The sequence below is a fragment of the Carettochelys insculpta genome, chromosome 24 (assembly GCF_033958435.1).
Source record: "Carettochelys insculpta isolate YL-2023 chromosome 24, ASM3395843v1, whole genome shotgun sequence".
NCBI classification, from domain to species: domain Eukaryota; kingdom Metazoa; phylum Chordata; order Testudines; family Carettochelyidae; genus Carettochelys; species Carettochelys insculpta.
Genome location: NC_134160.1, coordinates 1519252 through 1537174, shown reverse-complemented (window position 1 = coordinate 1537174; position 17923 = coordinate 1519252). Strand labels below are relative to the sequence as shown.

At 50.5% G+C, this 17923-nt stretch overlaps 1 protein-coding gene across 2 annotated transcripts; it reads right to left on the bottom strand.

The window, feature by feature from the left end:
* Nucleotides 1-7484: 7484 nt before the first annotated feature.
* Nucleotides 7485-16564, bottom strand: MEAF6 (MYST/Esa1 associated factor 6). Of its 2 annotated transcripts, XR_012642458.1 has the most exons (8): nucleotides 16424-16564; nucleotides 15826-15941; nucleotides 15190-15277; nucleotides 14475-14520; nucleotides 13261-13453; nucleotides 9426-9483; nucleotides 8759-8792; nucleotides 7485-8259 (listed from the first exon to the last, which is right to left on the bottom strand). XR_012642458.1 is itself a non-coding variant. In XM_074976479.1 (7 exons), the coding sequence occupies exons 1-7, from the start codon at nucleotides 16517-16519 to the stop codon at nucleotides 8251-8253; spliced, it is 582 nt and encodes a 193-aa protein (XP_074832580.1). In that variant the 5' UTR covers nucleotides 16520-16564; the 3' UTR covers nucleotides 7485-8250. The 2 variants fall into 2 exon arrangements, 1 of the variants encoding a protein (XP_074832580.1); XM_074976479.1 differs by lacking the exon at nucleotides 9426-9483.
* Nucleotides 16565-17923: the final 1359 nt, after the last annotated feature.

The window sequence follows — 17923 nt, the reverse complement described above, 5'->3', positions numbered from 1 at the left end:
CAGGCCCTACAGCTCCTGCCGCCCCAGTCCCCAAGAGCAGCCCCCACCTGGTGGCATCTGGTAGCCCCAGCTGCTGTCTCCCACATGCCCCCTGTCTGTTCCAGCCATGCTGGGAGCCGCAGCGTAGCTCTGCTCCCCCAGGCTGTGCCTGGCCTTCGGCCCCTGGCTCCAGCCCCGCTCCTGGACCTGGGAAGGTGCAAGCGTGTGAGAAAAGGCCCAGACCCGATCCTGGACCTGGGTGGTTGCGCGGGGGTGGGGGGGGGGCGCAATGTCGCTTGTGTGGCATTTGCCACAGGCCTACCCATTCGCGGAGCGCCTGCTGCTCCCTGAGCAGCTCCAGGTATCTGCTGCTCCACAGCAACTTCTCTGCACGCAGCTCGGTGCTGAGGTACGTGACCTCAGCCTCCAGCCCCACAAGCCGCTCCAGGAGGGCCGTGCTGGCATCCTGTTGCTCCCCCGGCCCTGAGAAACAGCAAAACACCCCTGTGTGGGCTCTCGCCATGGCCCCTCCTGGCTGCTCTCCATGGGGACCGGCCTCAGGCTGCCGAACACCTGCGCACCTCCTGCCACAGCCCTGGGGGTGAGCAGCCGCTTGCCCTGTGGCTACAGCCAGGAAGAGCCTAGCCCCAAAGCTCCGCAGCTGCTGAGTCTGCACATGCACCCAGGAAGCAGCCAGGGCTAACACACTGCAGCTGGGCTGCGCACCATCAGTGCCCTGCACCCCCAGTCTTGGCTGCCTGGTGGGGAAAGCACAGGGCACCCGCCACACACCCCAGCACTGCCACACGCCCCCGAGCCGGGGCAGGGCTCTGCAGCCTCCCAGCAGCCTGACCTGCCCCAGGATGCTCCTGTGCAGGAACCAGTGTGTCCGCACCCTCGCCAGCTTTGCTGCAGCGCTCCAACCAGGATCCCAGGGTGGCGCTGACCTGCAAGCCAAAAGGACCCAGCCAGAGCACCGGCACTGTCACTGGGGCGGCACTTGCTGCCCCACAAACAGAGCTCAGCCCACCCAGCTCACTCCCCTGATCCAATGAAGCCCAGCCAGGACTTGGCCACCCTGCAGCACAGGGGAACACAGCCCAGGTCTTCTCTGCATTGGGGGCAGGGGCCATGGCCTGTGGGCTGCTAGCTCCCTGCTCTGGCATCAACTCTCCCAGGGTGGGTCAGACCCACAAGCCTGTTCTGGGTATGGAATGCACACACCAGTACATGGCCCAGGGCAGCCATCTGCCAAAGTGGGTCTTTGCCCACAAAATCGTACGCTCCAAAAAACTCTGGTCGTCTATAAGTTTCCACAGGACTTCTCGTTGTTTCAGTGTGTGTATTCACATGCCCCAGCACAAAGCGCAGGGCTGTTCTGGGCATGTGTGGGAGTGCGCATGCACACACACACACACACACAGAGTTGTAGTGGGTGCACACATGCCCCAGCACAAAGCACAGGGCTGTACTGGGCGTGCACGCACGCACGCACGCACGCACACACACACACAGAGAGCACAGGTCTGTACTGGGCACACACAGAGCAGTACTGGGTGTGTGTACACAACCATGGGTGTAGTAACCACACACACACACCCAGCACAAAGCACAGGGCTGTACTGGGTGCACACACACACACACACACTGGCTGCTGTAGCAAAACTGGGTGTGTGACGATACACTGTACACATATGGCCCATTCTGTGCCTGGTGGAGGGGGGTCAGGGGGTGGCAGGTGTCTGTTCCCCTCCCCAGGAAGCTCAGGGAGCTGGTACAATGTGTGCAAATGGGTGGGGTCTAATTCACACCTTCTGCCCTGTGGTTCTCTGAGCCCCCATCCAGTGGGGGGCATAGTCAACCTGCCTGAGTTTTACAAGCACATTGCCCCCAGCTGAGCTGCACTGATCCATGTCTCTGGCTCTCCAGGTCTGGGGGCCTGGGCAGGCAGAGGCCAGGGCTTTGCTGAGTGCCCTAGGCCTGGGAGAGTTGTGTGCAGGTCGCAGCTGGGACCAGCACACAGCCGGAGAGTGGAGGAGAACGACAGAGCGGAGCGTCCGACGCCGAGGCCAGGGACAGAGCAGCGTTTGCTTGGAATAGTTACCTCACGGGTGAAGTGGAACATGAGCTCCCTGAAAACCTTGGGGCAGAACAAGGTGTGCTAGAGAGGAAGAGGAGAGGCAGGTGAGAGGCAGCACTGAGATGGGAGCCCCCTGGCCAGACCAGAGGACAGGCAGCCCTGACCTCCCCATTAGAGCCTTTCAGTGAGAGCCTCCAGCTGGGCTCCCAGAGCTTGGCTGTCACTGGAAAGGGGAATAAACTCTTCTGGGGAAAGCAGCACAGAGCCACACCACGCCAAGGAGAGCGACACGCAGCTGCTCTGCCACCTTCCCCAGCATGAGCTGCCCTGAGCAGAGGTGGGAGAGACCCAGCATTGCAGGCCTGAGAGCTGAGAGCCGCCATGCCCAGGCCTAGGGAACCCCCACTATCCCTGCTCTGCCCCCCAAGGTTCTGAGCAGCCCTGGGGCCCAGCCCGGCCAAACGGAGACGTGACCCTCTGCCACTGGTGTCTGTGACCAGGGCCAGGGGCTGGGATCACTGCAGGGGGCGCACTCCCACCCCGGGTCAGGGGACAGGCACTGGGTAAAGGTTTTACATTGACTTGGGCCGTTAACTTGAGCAACAGGCAGGGAACCAAAGAGAGTGAGCCCATGAGCAAGAAGAGTCGCTGAGACAACCCTTCGAAACACCAGCGTCACCTTTGTCAGGGTTCAGGCAAAGGAACAGGCACCAAATATGGGGAGACGACACCCGAGGCAGTAAACAACTGGCTAACTAAGCAGCTCCTCCACCGGGCCACGGCGAAGGTCAGACCATTGGGAAAGATTGTCCAAGTGGATGGAAAAAAGTAGCTTTTTGCCAGGGTTCATCGCAGACACTTGCCTGGAGCTGACCAGCATGAGGCTCAGCACCCAGCGGCTTAGCTCGTTTGGTGTTAACATGAAGGACATTGTTTGGCTTTCGGGCACATTCGCAGCAGCCTTTGGATTTCATGAATGAATTGATGCTTCAATCAGTGTCCACGTGAAAGTTTGCCTGTGTAACCACTGTTCCAGCACCTGGCCTGGGGAGTCCACACCCCCACCCCGGAAATCCACCCTCCCTTTGCGTCTGCACGACCTGCATGTTTAGGAAGGGTGGGAAGCGCCCCTGGTGATCAGGGTGCAGCCCCGTAGACCCCCTCCCTGTCTCCAATGACACTAACCCACATTAGCCTCCACAGCAGCAGCAGCCCAGACAGGGAGGTCTTTACTACAGACAGGAGCCACCGGCCCCAGGCCTGTGAGTGAAGCAGCCACAGCTGGAGCAGCGGGAGGGAGGGAGGTCTCCTCATCCAGTCCCTGAACAGGAGAAACCAGGAAGAAGAATCCGGGCCAGGACCCAGCGTTGCTGTTGCGTACACCACACGGCCACTCACCTCAGCTTTTTGATTGCTCCTGAGCTGTGTGATGCATCTGCAAAAAAGGTGGATAGCATCTGGGACATTAACAGCTGTGTCTGGGTAAGACTCAGGAGGTCATTGTCCCACTCTGTCCAGCACTGGGAAGACCTCCACTGAAGCCTGTGCCCAGGTCTGGCACCCCACATTAGGAAACACACAGGCAACTGGAGAGTCCCATGGGAAGCAACAAAGATGATCAGAGGGTTAGAAAACCTGAGCTGGGAGGAAAAGTTAAAAGAAACTGGCACTCCCAGTCTGGAGAGAACACCCTATAGCTTAAGGACAGCGAACATGTGCTCTCCCCATCCACTGAAGGTTGGACAATTAGTAACGGGGTTGATCTGGAGCAAGGGAACTATTGTTAGAAGTTTTTCCTTAATATCTAACTCCAGGCTCATCCCGAGATGGGTGCAGTGTGCAAGGCCTAGAGCAGCCACTCCCACTCCACTTCCTCCTGCCCCTGCTCCACACCTGCCCCATTGCACTCTTCCCCAAAGCCCCCGGGGAGATGCAAGCCGAGGGAGCACCAGGGAATCTTGGCACAGGGCGGCAGCCAGGATCAGTCCACCCTCCCGCCACACACCGCAGCAGCAGGAAGTGCTGCACCCTGGTCGCAGCCTGCTCCCCTACAGCTGGCCCTCAGCGGAGCAGGTTGGGCTGCCAGCACCATCTGATGTGGAACCACGTGGCTGGGAGACGGTGGCCCAGCAATGCAGACTGTGGGTCACTCCGCTTCATACAGCTTCTGCCACGGTGAGTGAGGGGAAGCCCAGCCCCTGCAGCTGCTCCACCCCAGGCACCCCCGTACAGCCCCAGGCTGCCCAGGCCCTGCAGGCTCCCATCAATAAGGGGAACCATCCTGGCTGTAGGACAGTTAAGCAGCCTCTGCAGAGCTCTCCACAGCACAAGGCCCAAGGTGGTCCCAAACTGTCCTGCAGACAGGATGGCTCTGTCCAGCTCTCAGGCTCAGTAAGCTCTGGAAGAGGCTTCCAGGGGCTTGGAAGTCCCCATCACTGCAGGGTTTTTAAGTCCAGGCTTGACAGCTTGTAAGGGATGGTCCAGGGTGACTGTAGCCCCACACAGTGCAGGTAACTGGACCTGTGACCTCTCGAGGCTCCTTCCAGCCACATATTCCTGTAATTAAGTGCAGCCAAATGAACTATTCCCTGCAGGGGCTGCTGCTCTGTTACCCAGACCACCAGGCTCCTCTACAGAGTCACATGCAGAAGAGGGCAGGCCCCAGGGCCAGCCCATCCCCTACCTGCCTTCAGGGCACCAGCGCTGCAGGAGTTGGGATGTGCAACGTGCAGAACAGCAAGAAGGGAGCCAGGCTAAGTGCTGAATGCACTGGGGAAGGCAGTGAAAGGATCTGCCACTTCCTCTCAGATGTTTACAAGCTCCTGGCCACCTGCTCAGGGCTGATAAACTCCTGGCTAATCCTCTTGGTGACCAAGGCAGTGAAGGGAATTAGTGGATTTTCCCCTCCAGGGTCCACATAGAGGCTCTCCTCTACCAGCCACGCAGTAGGAAGCAGCATCTCTGCTGCCAGGAAAGGATGAGTCCTTCTCTTACACACGCTAACAAAGGCGGCATTGAAAACAGTTTCTGCATAGACACAGGGCCCTGTGGGCACATGCATCAAAACCCATGGCAAGGGGGCAGCACAGCTGGGCCCTGTTTCTGCACAGCTTTGAAATCTTTACATGTAATCATGTCTGTTCATTAGGGGAAAAAATTATACAGAGAAGTTAAGTTTCAGGCTCAGGAGGAGGTGGGCAGGTTCTGACCAATCCTTTGCTAACTGGTGTTTGGTGAATAGACAATAGCATCGAAGTGAAGGACACACAATTGGCTCTTACTCCGACACTCAGAGAGGGAAGTGATTGCCTGTGCCAGAGCATGCCCCAGGGAATGACAAAGGGCCTGATCTTTTCATTTCTCCCAGCAATAATTGGCTAAAGGGCTGCTGTAATTCAATACAGCCTGAGGAAGAGCTGCTGGATACTAACCAGGTGTGTTTTGACTGCGAGCATTTGCCATTTCAATTGCAAACTCCAGTCCCTGAGGTGACTCCTGAAGTGTCAGAGGCTTGGAAAACCATCACTTGTTGAGGCTAAGAGAGCTTCACCTTTTCTTTACAGTGACTGATATGACTGCAGATCAGATTGTGCAGCCTGTTTGGGGTAGGAGCTTTTGCCTCCCTACATGCCTTTAGCATCCCTTGCACATCAGGATTAAAACTGAGACAAAATGTCAACAACTACACAGAAGCCCAGGGAAGAGTGTGCACTCTCAGCAGAGGTGATGACAGCACATCCATTTCACATCAGAAAGGGCACCAGGCCTTCAGCTCTGAAACCCAAAGATCTCTGCAGCATGGCTAGGTTGGGCCCAGGCCTGATGGGCGGTGTGTTCAGCACACTCTGGTTAAAGGCATTGAAAACCACATTGCCTGAAGCTTTCTTCCCCAGGCTGCTCAGCTGCTGTTCAGCGTCTGCACAAGTACAGAGCTATCCTCCCATGCTCTGCCTGCTATCACAGGGCTTCCGGCCCAGCCTGACTTCTCTGCCCGTTGCCGAGGTGAGAGGGGCATCACACAGTTTGCATGTTAGTCATACCTGCAAATTCAAAGCCCAGTCCCCAGCCCCCATCCCTCTGCTGATGGCTCTGCATTAACCTCGCTCCCCTTTATGATCATTTCAGCACATATCTCCTTCTGTACAAGTGGGTATGGACCTATAAATGACAGAAGACGGTGTATACTCACCAGCCAGAGCACTGGGCAGACAGATGAGCAAACACTGTTCTCGCTGCCCCAGAACAGCTTCCATTCCAGCACCCTATGTGCTGCTGCCAGTGCTAGGTGCAGAGCTGCAGGGCCTCTCTCCTTCTCTGCATGGCCACTGCATCTTACCCACAGACTGGCTGGGGGTGGGAAGAGAAACAATCTGTTTTTCAGAGGCCAGAAAAGGTTCACCCAAGATTTCTTACCACGGTCATGCTTTTCTGCAGTCCCTGCTGTGGGTCAGGGTAAAGGGAACTAGCAGACAGAATGCTGTTGTGTGGGTTTTCCATGGCACCCAGGTTCAACAGCCAAAAACTCAGAGCCAGGACTGCTCTTATTCCAAAGCAGCTGAGGAACAAGGGGATTTTCAAGACTTGGCCAGTTTCTTGGATGTTTACCCAAACCTAGTTTTCATCTTCAGTCAGTGCCACATTATAATGCAAGAACAGAAGCACAGAACAGGTATGCTTCTTCCTCTTAAACCCATGCACCTTGGCACTACACAGCAGTCCCCACCAGCCAGAATAGCAGCCGCCCTTGCCCAGACAGGCTGCCCACAGATCTAGTCTAATTATTGGAGCAAGTGGGAGTCTTCCAGGGAGGCTAAGATTGGAATATACAATAAAGGACCCAGAGGCTGCTTCAGACTTCCCTCCAAGGCAACCTGGCCTTAAATGAGCACCTTAGTACCAAACAGCACCCAAGAGACCCTACATGGTGTTGAAATCAGGCCTCTGCTGCTCTACAGGCAAGGGTAGAGCTGCAGCAACCACACCGCAAGCAAGATAGCAAATGGAGGCACCAAAGCAGCCAGGGCCCAGGAGCACCACATTCCTGACTCAGATTAGGACACACCTCTGCCTGTGCTGGTTCTGAGGACAGTCAGGGCTGCTTCCTGCTACTAAGAGGGATTCAGCAACATCACCAAGTAGACACTTCTGCTCAAGAGCTCTCTAGTTCTGTGTCATAAATCATTAGCACACGTGGAGGCTAGTTCCTGGCTCCCTGGACAGCCACCACTGTTACGTGTCTACAATAAGGGAGACAATTCCTAAGATGCTCATGGAGCTGCATAAACACACAAGCAGTATCTGAAAATAGAGGAATTCAGGAAAATCTCACAGAGCAGCTGGAAAATAATGATGGAAAGTCTCAGGTGGCTTAGAAGAAACAGAACAAGATGTAGAAATGTCTCCAGTTGAAAGCAAGACATGAGAAGAGAGACAAATGTGACTTTTATTGTTTTATATACAAATGACAGATGTTTGTATTAAAAAGAGAATCCACCCAACCTTTAAGAGCAAGATGTCTTTAAGCTCCACCCGCTCCCTGTGTCTGAGTGCCCCGAACGAACCGGAGGGGAAGTTTTAAAATCAAAGATAAGGAAAAGGGAGAGCCACTTTCTTCTTGACTAAGGTAAGAATTCAAGTGGATTGTTCTGCAAAATGAACAGCCCAATCAGATTTAAGAAGGAAAAAATCAAGAACCAGTTTGTCAGCTGTACAGTTTAAAACAACAAACTAAATATCAGTATTAAAAAAAAAAATAACCAAACAAATTTACAATCTGAACAGGACACACAGAGCCAAGCCCCCATTCTGGTAGAAAACGAACCAACATCTCTCAATGGTTATTACAGACAATGGTGATGGCAGCAGCAAAACCAGCCAATTGCAGGGTGAGTGTTTCCAGCTGTGGGGGAAGAATGTCACTCTTGGAACTAGAGATTGGTGACACCACAGCTTAGTCATCCTGCATTTCAGGTGATTTTAAAATGACACAAATCTATGGTCCAATGTAGCCAAACAAGACTATTACCCCCCAACTCCCCACATACACACTTTAGTACTTTTGAGTGAACTACCCCTATGTGCAGACACTCGGTGGGAGAGCTGCTCATTGTGCTCATTCAGTTGATTGATGTTTTTCTTAGTGTGGACTCAATGTGGGGGCCTAGGTCCTGGAAGCTTCGGCACCGATGAGTCTAGTAGTCCTGCGGAGAGGGAAAAGAGCAGAACATTAATATCCTGAAGAGTGCAACTCTGCTCTCAGAGTTGGGAAATACAGTTTTCATATGTGACCACATGAAACACACACATCATTCTCTGCAAGCAAATGGAGAAAAGGGAATTTTACCGTAACTGAATGCCCTCATCTGCACTTCAAAATCTTCAACTCAGAGAGGTATGTTGACTAATCACTAATAGTGTTCAATTTACAAGATTAACAATCACAACTAGAAAGGGAGTGAAAAAATTCTTGCGTAAAATATACGGGCCGTCAACTGGCACCAACATCAGCTAACAAGCAACAGGCAAGCTCAGCTATGATAAATCCACAAGGTGATCACTCATTTCATGCCAATTATTCCTTCATCAAAAAAAGAATGCATAAACCATGGCTGGCGCAGATGCTAGAGCACTGGGGATTAGCCTGCAACTTCAGAGTACACACTAACATAAAAACTATCACACTGGAGAATTGATACTTACAGCTCGTGGCTTTTTGTTTAACTTGAGATCGATCCTATGATGGGAAAAGATAAGAGAAATGTCAATTTCAATACAATACATTTCAATGGGAGTTCTAAGAACCAGCTACGGCACAGGGCACAGGCTACAATGAAGCCTATTTGGTTAATTCAATCCACATTCAACAATTGGCCGTGCCAAATCATTGTCCCAACGTTACTGGGCAAAGACCAACATCATCAATGAGAGCAAACTCTTTACACCTTGCCAAAATGCATACTCCACCCACTCAAAGAAACAGTTATCAAAGGTTCATAATAAAATCATAGGAAAGTTATGCAGCGTGCAAAAATAGGATTAAAATGCATGCTCTATGTTAATTTGTTAGAGATAGATGTACCTAAGCCAGGTAATTATTCAGACATAGTGGTAATGGTTACTTACTTGGAATAGATAGCGAGAGAGAATTTTGAGATAACAGGTATTATAAAATCAAGGGGATTGGCTTTATTACATTTCTTCAGAGGGAAATATTCAAAATTATGTCACTAATCTCTTTAGAAAGCAAAGCCAGAAAATCAGTTTTTGACTATTTATTAAGATAAAGCTTATCTACTTAAAAATGAAACAAAGAGGCAGAAGAATAAAGTTGATTTAATTTTGCTGAAGTTATTAAATAAAATGTTACCTCCATCATGTTTTTCTGTTTTTAAAAATACCTTCCCAGCCTAACCTAATATACATACCTACAATTAAACAGATAAACTATGGGTTAGAAAGGTCTCAGAAAGGCACATTGGTGTCTACACACTAACAAGACAGCACAAGTACTAATTCAAGTCAAACTTACTCAAAGTCATAATCAAACATGCCAGGCGGGCTGAGGGGCAGCATTTGAAAGGAAGAAAGCAATAGCCATTAATATACTAATGAATTCAATAAATCAGTTGATTAGCCACCCTAGTGAAATTATTGAAAATAAATAAATAAATAAATAAAGCCAATGCCATCAAGCTCTTCTTTTATTATAGAGTATATTATTTATTTACCAGAATTGGGAATAAAATAGCACTCTGAACTTGGCAGTGCAGAGACCCCCACCCCCCCCAAGGTGGGCTGCTGGGAAATGAGGTGTTAAATAGAAGAAGAAAGGTTTATGGAAAGTATTTTAATATGCAGAAAAAGGACGCAATCAGCTAGTTGTAGTTGCACATTAGCTCCTAGACACAGACAGAACATTTGACACACACACAGAGACAACCAAGTAGGCACTTGGAAAGCAGAGGCTCTCTCTAGATTTTTACGGCAGAAGCACAAGAAGTTGGTTCATGTATGTGGAGGCGGTCAGAAATATCTGACAGCTTTGCATTCAAATATGGTTTTATGCACAGGAGTGGATACATGCACGCACACACACTTACTTTTCAGTTATAACCCTAAACAGAAAACATTGTGAATTGCTTGTTTCTAGTTACCAAATTGTTACACTCCCATCAGCAGAGTCTAGCATCCACACACACACCCACCATGATGCTCTGTTCCCAGGGAGCTCCTCCTGGAAGCCAACTCTATTTGTTACAAAGAGGAAAGTTAACACGACGCTTTCGTGCTATCTAACTCAGTAGCCTGGTAGCAGCTGACCGACTATGAGGAAGCAGCTCTTCCATTGACTGTGAGCTAATCCTCAGCTGATGCAAGTAGCTGAATATGGGGCACACTGGCAGGTACTGGTATCCCTGGCACTTGCACAGCAAAGTGAAACTGATCTCCGTGAGCAATAGCCAACATCTTTCACCTGGTTCAGTGTGTTCAGATGTCAGACACAAGAGCTGGATATTCATGCTAGGTTCCTGCCACACCGGAGCCAGCTCTCAGCAGTGTTAGAGGTGCCAATGGGGTATAAAGTAGGAAAGCTTGGACAATTTTGCCAGCAGTGTCAACTTTAGTCCCTGAAGATAGTCCATTCAAGTGGCCTTCAGTGCTTCAGATACGTGCAAGCAGCACTCAGCTAATGCAAACTGGCAGAGGGTTGAATCAAGCTTTGCAGTCAGAGGGCAGTCCCAGTGCCAGACTTTCAAGATTTTTTTTTTTTTTTTAACAGAATACTTTCATCTCAGGACATCCAAGAGAAATGGTGAACAAGCAGTTGTCTGCTTTTGGAGCACTTCCCAGTATATTTCATTTCAAAGCACCTAGAGTTACACCTCTGGTTACTTGCAACTAGTGCTGGGTACCTGGATGGTGCCTGGAAATTTTTCTTTGCTGGAAGGATTGAGGAAGCAGTTAGTAAGAAGAGCCCGTTTTAACTTCACAGAGCTGTATTAAACAGTTAGCCTTGCTGGATTTGGGAACTGGCCATGCTAAGACATTTTGAAATATTCCCTTAATTGTAGTTGACTTTGTATTATTCAGATTTCTCTCTCTGCTGTGTGTTCTAGGACCATAACTGCCATAACAGATCAGACCAGCAAACCAGCTTGTTCAATGTCCTGCTTCCAAAAGTAGTCAGAATAAGAGAAACAAGAAACCGCACAACGGAATAACTGATCCAGAGGGGCAGTTTCTTCTTAACACCTGTCACTAGTTGGTTGGCTTATGCTCCTAAGTATGAAGGTTTATGGGTTTTTAATAGTTCTAATACTTCTGTGAACTTTTACACTGCCCACACTTACTGCTTTCTGAATTCTACTAAGCCTTGGTCTCAAAGATATCCCATAGCAATGAGCTCCCCAGATTAAGTATGCTTTGTTTTAAAACTAGTTCCTTCTGTCAATTAAAATATGTCTATCAGTTTTACAAGATGATTCTTTCCTCTTCTATGGCAAGTAAGGTAATCTTATCTACTCCTTCACATAATTCAAGAACCAGGGACCACCCAATGAAATTAACCAGCAGCAGGTTTAAAACAAACATAAGCAAGTATTTGCTCGAGCAGTGCAGAATCAACCTGTGAAACTCATTGCCTGGTGATGCTGCAAAGGCCAAAAATACATTTCTGCAAGACAGGTCCATCACTGGCTCTGAGCCAAGATGACCTGGAATGCAGTCTCACACTCTGGGAGTCCCTAAACCCCTGACTGCCAGACAGAGAATGGAACATTCAATAGTCGCCCTGTTTTGCTTATTCCTTCTGAAGCATCTGGCACCAGTCTGACCCAGTTGGGCTGTTCTAAAATTCTTAAAACTACCATTACTGCTGAAATTGCTTCTCGCTTCCTGCAGGGAAAAACAAAAAGGTCTTTCCAAAGATGGTTCTACTTCACAGTTCCTAGCTCATGAGGAACTAGAAAGAGATATAACTGAGCAAACATTTTAAAATGGGAAGATTATGGCAGGAAGAAAACCCTGGATTAAATTAAAAAAAAAAAGACGCCAACACCACAAAATCCAGTCAACTTCAAAAAAGTGAGTTAACAGTATTCAACGTAGTAGTCAGGCAAAACATAATCCAGCAGTTCCCAAACACACGTGCCCTCAGCAGAGGGGGCAGCAGTGAGCCCTAGTGTGCAGAAGATGCCATTTTGCTCTGCAGTGTGTCCTTGCCTGTACGCTGCATACAAGGTGATGGGAGAATATTTTGCTCTACAAAATGGCATCCTCCACACAGAGTGACTTTGCATGCACCAGACATACATGGTCACACTGTGAAGGGGACACCATTTTATACAGAGAAATGGCATTATCTAGATGGTGTGACCTCACATGTATGATCGCTAAAGTTTCCTATATCAGAATTGGCCACCCAAGAACAGCCAAGCGAAGGGCGTGACATCTTTCCTACTTCTTTTATTGGTGTGAGGTCAGCTTCCTTACAACAGCTTTCAAATGAAGATATTTAAAAAAAGAAAAAAAAAAAAAAAAAAAAAGCAAGGCAACTCCTGAACACTGCCCAAAGCAAAGACTCAGTCTGGAGCAACACTACTACAAAAAGGACTTGGGATCAATGTATTACAGATTTTCAGGACTTTTCTAATCACTGGATTCTCAATGCATTTTGATTTATTTCCTGACCCTCTTCTCAAACACGTCTTTCAACATCACTGCCTCATTCAGTTACAGCGAACAGGACGCAGGCACCAAGGGGCCTGGATTATAACCTCCTCCCTGGGAGCAAGGCCAGTATTATTCAGCTTTACAGATCGAGGAGTTGAAACGGCACAGAAAAGGAGGGGACCTGTTACAAGACCGCACAGGTATCTCTCTTGATCCACAATTAGAAGGAACTCTTGCCTTCCAGTACCCAGGCTCAGCTGTTTCTAAATGCCTCCCACACTTGTCCCACCTGGAGATGACGGGAGGGGGACCAGACAGGTTGTCAGATGTCACCAGATAAATGTAATAATTTTGATTCAGTGATTTGCATGTTAATATGGAGAGAAAACAGATTATCAGTTGAGCTTAATGATCCCAACTAGCCAGCAGCCTGAATAGCCCCTTGCTCTAATACACTTGGTTGCTTTCAGGAGATTTTCGCAACAACCAGCTGTTCAGAAGACATGGTGAGTGCAGCTGGCCCCACTAACCTGTGTCGATTTTTGTTCTTTCGTTTTTTGTGGCTGCTGTGGTGACCTCCAGAGGAGGTGGAAGAAGCGGCTTTCTGGGGTTTCACTCCCTGCACCGACCCATCCAGCTCTTCATTATCCTCCTGGCTGGGCTCATTCTCCTGATTGTGAAAGTCTGGAGAAGTATCACTCTCTGTCCCACTGCCTGGCTCCCCTAAAACGCAACAAACCCAGAGGAGCACAGTAATTACTTCCCAGCAGTTCAATTCCAAGACAGACCCTGGTGAATCCCTTCACATTAAAATTAAAAACATTTGAACCAATTCTGAGTAATAGCAGCAAACCACATTAGCACACAGCACATGGAAGTCACACGGAGGGCAGCTTAAAGGACACATAAAAAGGACATTAAATGAGACTACGCTGCATCTTCGCAAAGTTACCCCCCCGCCCCCCGAAACTGATGCACACTAGAATCAAATCCACTTAAATCAACACCTGATACAGGAATAATCCTGACAACTTAATTTACTGGATACCAATTACCACCCTGTGTCTCATATAGTGCCTTTAAGCACCTGAGAAAGGAAACTATTGGAGCAAAAACCCTCAGCAGGAAACCAGCCCTGCACCTAGAGTTGCATCAGCTATCCCTTTCATCATGGATTAACAGACAGTGCAAATAAAACTCATTGTCTGGGTCAAAGCATAACAGTTAGAGTCTGTGCTAACTCAGGAGGGAAGACATGAATTTGTGTAACTCTTGTCATAGACACCAAGGGTTTGATGCCATGGCTCAGATCCACTGACAATTACTTACCATTTAATGGTGGGGAAGAAAAAGTGCCAGAGCCCTGAACCCTATACCCTCATCTTCCCAAAGCACCAAACCTACTTAAATGCTTTACTCTTGCAGAGAGCAGTTCAAGCAGATACAAAAGATAATGCCATGGCTAAAAAAGAGGCCTACATTTTATTTTTAATGTATGCACCTGTAATGGTTACAACTGTGACCTTATTTAGAGCAACACAATTGCCGAGATGTGAAAGGCAACATACAGGGAATCACAAGAACCAGTAAGAGAGTACTGGGAGGGGAATGCTCTCACAGGACTATATTACCCTCTGTAACACAAGAGAAGTGGTGAAGGGAACATACAACCAACTTCATTCTGCAGGGAGCAGTTTGCTGCTTTCTAAGTTTGTCAGATGGTGAGAGGAAAGAAGTAGCTTACGCTTTTCAATGAGCTGGTCCTGGACACCGGCCAATGCGCTGACTGCCTAGAAAATCAGAAGGCCCATTAATAAAGACAGCTTCCCACTTTTTTATTTTTTCAAGTTCTCAAAAACACGTAAAACACCTCACAGAACACGATGTGGTTCTTTGGTCTCTGGCCCAAAGCACTTAACAGTCAAAACTCAGTGTATTGGGACAGGAGAGGGAATTACAGATAAAAAAGGAAGAGCAGAGAGAAGGAAAATGAGGGCAGAAATAGAATCATGAGGCCTAGAAGTTTCTTGCTTGGTCTGTCACCCCCCCACCCCCCGACTCCCCACCGTTCCTTTCAGAGGCATTTGGGCATTGCAGCAAATGCGAATTTTGCAGGAGAGCAGAAGTGTGTGGAAGAAGGCTTGGAGGTGCTAGGAGATAGATCAACACAGCCAGTGAAAGGGCACAAACTACATCAAGGGGAGTAGTCCTAAGAACAGGGAGAGATCTGCCGCCCCAGGGTTTCCTCTCAATCAGGCCAAAGAAAGCAAATCAAGAGGCTATTATCCCCTTCTTAGGTACAAAGTGAACTACTGAAGGGAACTTCATGAAGAACAATTCAGCACAACCTGGAAAAAAGGAGAAGAATGAGAAATGACAGAGGGGACAGCACAGAGTCTATGATCTGCTCAGATCTGTGTACCCAATGGTCATGTGCAAATGTCACAAACTACACTTACTGCTGCTGAGGTGACTGAAGATTTGCTGAAGAGTCTTTCAGCTTCTTTAAATTTCCGGTTTCTTCGGTCATTTTTGCTGTTTGAGTTTCTGAAATACACAGCATGTTCTTATTGCAAATACTCAGATGCTGTATCAGATGGTGTCCTGGTCCCATATCTCACCAACTAAGGTACAACCTGTGGGTTCAGAACAAGGCACAAAGCCAGCCGAAGGGCGCTTCATAAAACTTCCAAATGGAGTGGCCAGCCACCAAACCCTGGGAATGTCCTGCACCCATGTCCTTACTGTTATCTGAAGAAAAATAATGCCTGCTACACATGGAGACTCAGAGTTCAACAAGCCCCAGTACCCATAAGGCCCACTTAGTGCTGGGAAGAGGGAGACAAGAAACGTGCTCAGAGACATTTGACTAACAGATATAGTTTCAGCTGGTCCACAAACAAGGCATCTTAATGCCCTGTCTATCATCCAGCCCCAGGGATCCTCCCAGTTCTTCTTTTGCTTTTGTTTCTTTAATGGTGCTAACGGCAGCTGCTCCGAAGAGAACCTCGGGCAGGCACAATGGCAAAACGCGAAGCCCCCGTCGAACCAAGGCCCCAGCGGAGCCGCCACCGCCGCCGCCCCTCCGCACTCACTTCTGGTTCGTCAGGTAGCGGTCCCAGCCGCGGATGATGTTGCCGTACATCTGGGTGTCCTCCAAGTAGCTGCCTTCAAAGGCGTAGATCTGCCGCTCCAAATTCGCCAGGGTCTCCTGGTGCGGGCGGCACAGAGGGGAGAAGAGGAGACTAGGCGAGCGCACCACCGGGCCAGCCCCGCACGCCGGGGCGCGCAGCGGGCGCGGCCCAGGCCCAGGCCCGGGCCCGGGCCCGGCAGACCCGGTGCGAGCTCCCGACGCGGGGGGCAGCGGGCGGCGGTGCCTGTTGCCATGGGAGCGGCACGGCCCCACGTCGCGCTGCTTTCCCAGGGGCCCTCCACAGCCCCCCCGTTCCCAACCCCCAGCGCTGCTCCTGCCCCGGCCCGCGCCCCCCAGGGCTACGGCTCCCGCCCGCCCCGCCGGCGCCGCAGCCCCCTCTCTTCCCGGCGCCCCGAGCCGGTGCCCCGGAGGGAGGCCCCGCGGCGCTGGCGCGGCCGGGGACGGGGGCGGGGGCGGGGGCGCGGCCTAGCCAGCTGCCGGGCGCGGCCTGTCGTGGCCGGGCCTGGGCGGGGGCACCCGGCCGCGCTGCCGCCCCTCACCGCCAGCTCCTGCTTGCGCTTCACCAGCTCGGCCAGCTCGCGGCGGGTGTCGGGGATCTGGGGGGGGCCCCCGGCCTTGGTGTGCAGCGCCGCCATGATGGTGCGGCGGGCGGGAGCGGCGCGGCGCGGGGCGGGACCCGGGTGCGCTGCCGGCTGGGGCCGCCGGGGGCAGCGCTGAGACCCGCCGGCTGTCGCCCCTCCCCCCGGTCACTCCCCACCCGCACCGCCCCCCGGTGCTTCCCCCGGGTCACCCCCCGCCCCCCGCTGCCAGCCGCCCGCCCCCCGGTGCTTCCCCCGGGTCACCCCTCGCCCCCGCTGCCAGCCGCCCTCCGCACGTGCCCCACTCTGGACGCGAGACTTGTCCTAGACTGTAAGGTTGAGCGGCCTGCGCCGAGGGATGGGATCCCAGCTACGCAGCTTGTGCTGTCAAAACAAAAAGCGGCCAAGGGGCACTTTAAGGACCAGCAAAGTGGTTTATTAGGTGAGCTTGCGGGGGACAGACCCCGGCTTCAGACCGCAGCCAGACCAGACCCGACTCAAGGTTTATATATCTAGTCTTTAAAGTGCCACTTGGCTGCTTTTTGGTCTGATCGCGTACAGACTAGCAGGGCTCCCTCTCTGTCACTGTTCAGCTTGTGCTATGTTAGTGGCATAACAAAGCGATGTAGCTTAGACCTACTAGCACCGAGTCCACCCTGCCCTGGGTCACCAGGTGGAATTGTCCCATGGACCAAGCCTCATTCACCTTGTTCTGCTCGAGTACTGGAGTCAGAGAGCGATCAGCAGTCGCTTTCCTAGGGCCTTCGCTAGACTCGCTCCCCTGCTGGATCACTGCAGCAGGCAGCCAACCCCCAGCAGAGATTTTCCTATGGATGAAGCTCCACCCCTAAGGGCCTGTCTTCACTATCCGTTGCAACAATTGCATGGGGGGGGTTGATTTATCATGTCTAGTGTAGATGCATAAACTGACCCCCAAGCACACTCCACTTGACTCTGGAGTAGCACCTGAGGAGTCAATGAGAGAGCATCTCTCCCCAGTACACTGCTCCTAGAGCTGAAGATGCATAACTTATTGACAGCCTGCCATAGTGTAGACATGGCCGAAGTGAAGCCGATGAATGAACCCCTGCAGTAGCAATTAGCACAATCTTTGCACTGGCCTCTTTGTTTAAAATTCATTCACCATAACCTAAAAGCAGTCAAACGTCAAGAATTTTAATTAACAGGGATTTAACATATATGACAATAGAAACTTAACATGCTTTTGAACATACGGTATGCTAAATACTGTGCCATTTATAACAGTGTAAACAACCATTTCTTTTAAATGGGTGTATTTTCACATACTGTAGTAATACACAGTTCTAAATGGAAAGATGTTACAAAATGTAAACCTCTGATGCTCAGCAAATGGCAGTGAGCTTGAACTACCTTAAGATGTTTCTAAAAGAGATGCAGGCTTTTAAACATTTTAAGGAAACTTAAAAACAGATCATATTT

Excerpts from the sequence above, each read along its gene's own strand:
- MEAF6 (XM_074976479.1), bottom strand. The coding sequence starts at position 16,519 with ATGGCGGCGCTGCACACCAAGGCCGGGGGCCCCCCCCAGATCCCCGAC. Across the intron at positions 15,942-16,423 it reads AGCGCAAGCAGGAGCTGGCG|GAGACCCTGGCGAATTTGGA; the intron begins GTGAGGGGCGGC and ends CGCCCGCACCAG. Across the intron at positions 8,793-13,260 it reads AAGAACAAAAATCGACACAG|GATCGATCTCAAGTTAAACA; the intron begins GTTAGTGGGGCC and ends TTCCCATCATAG.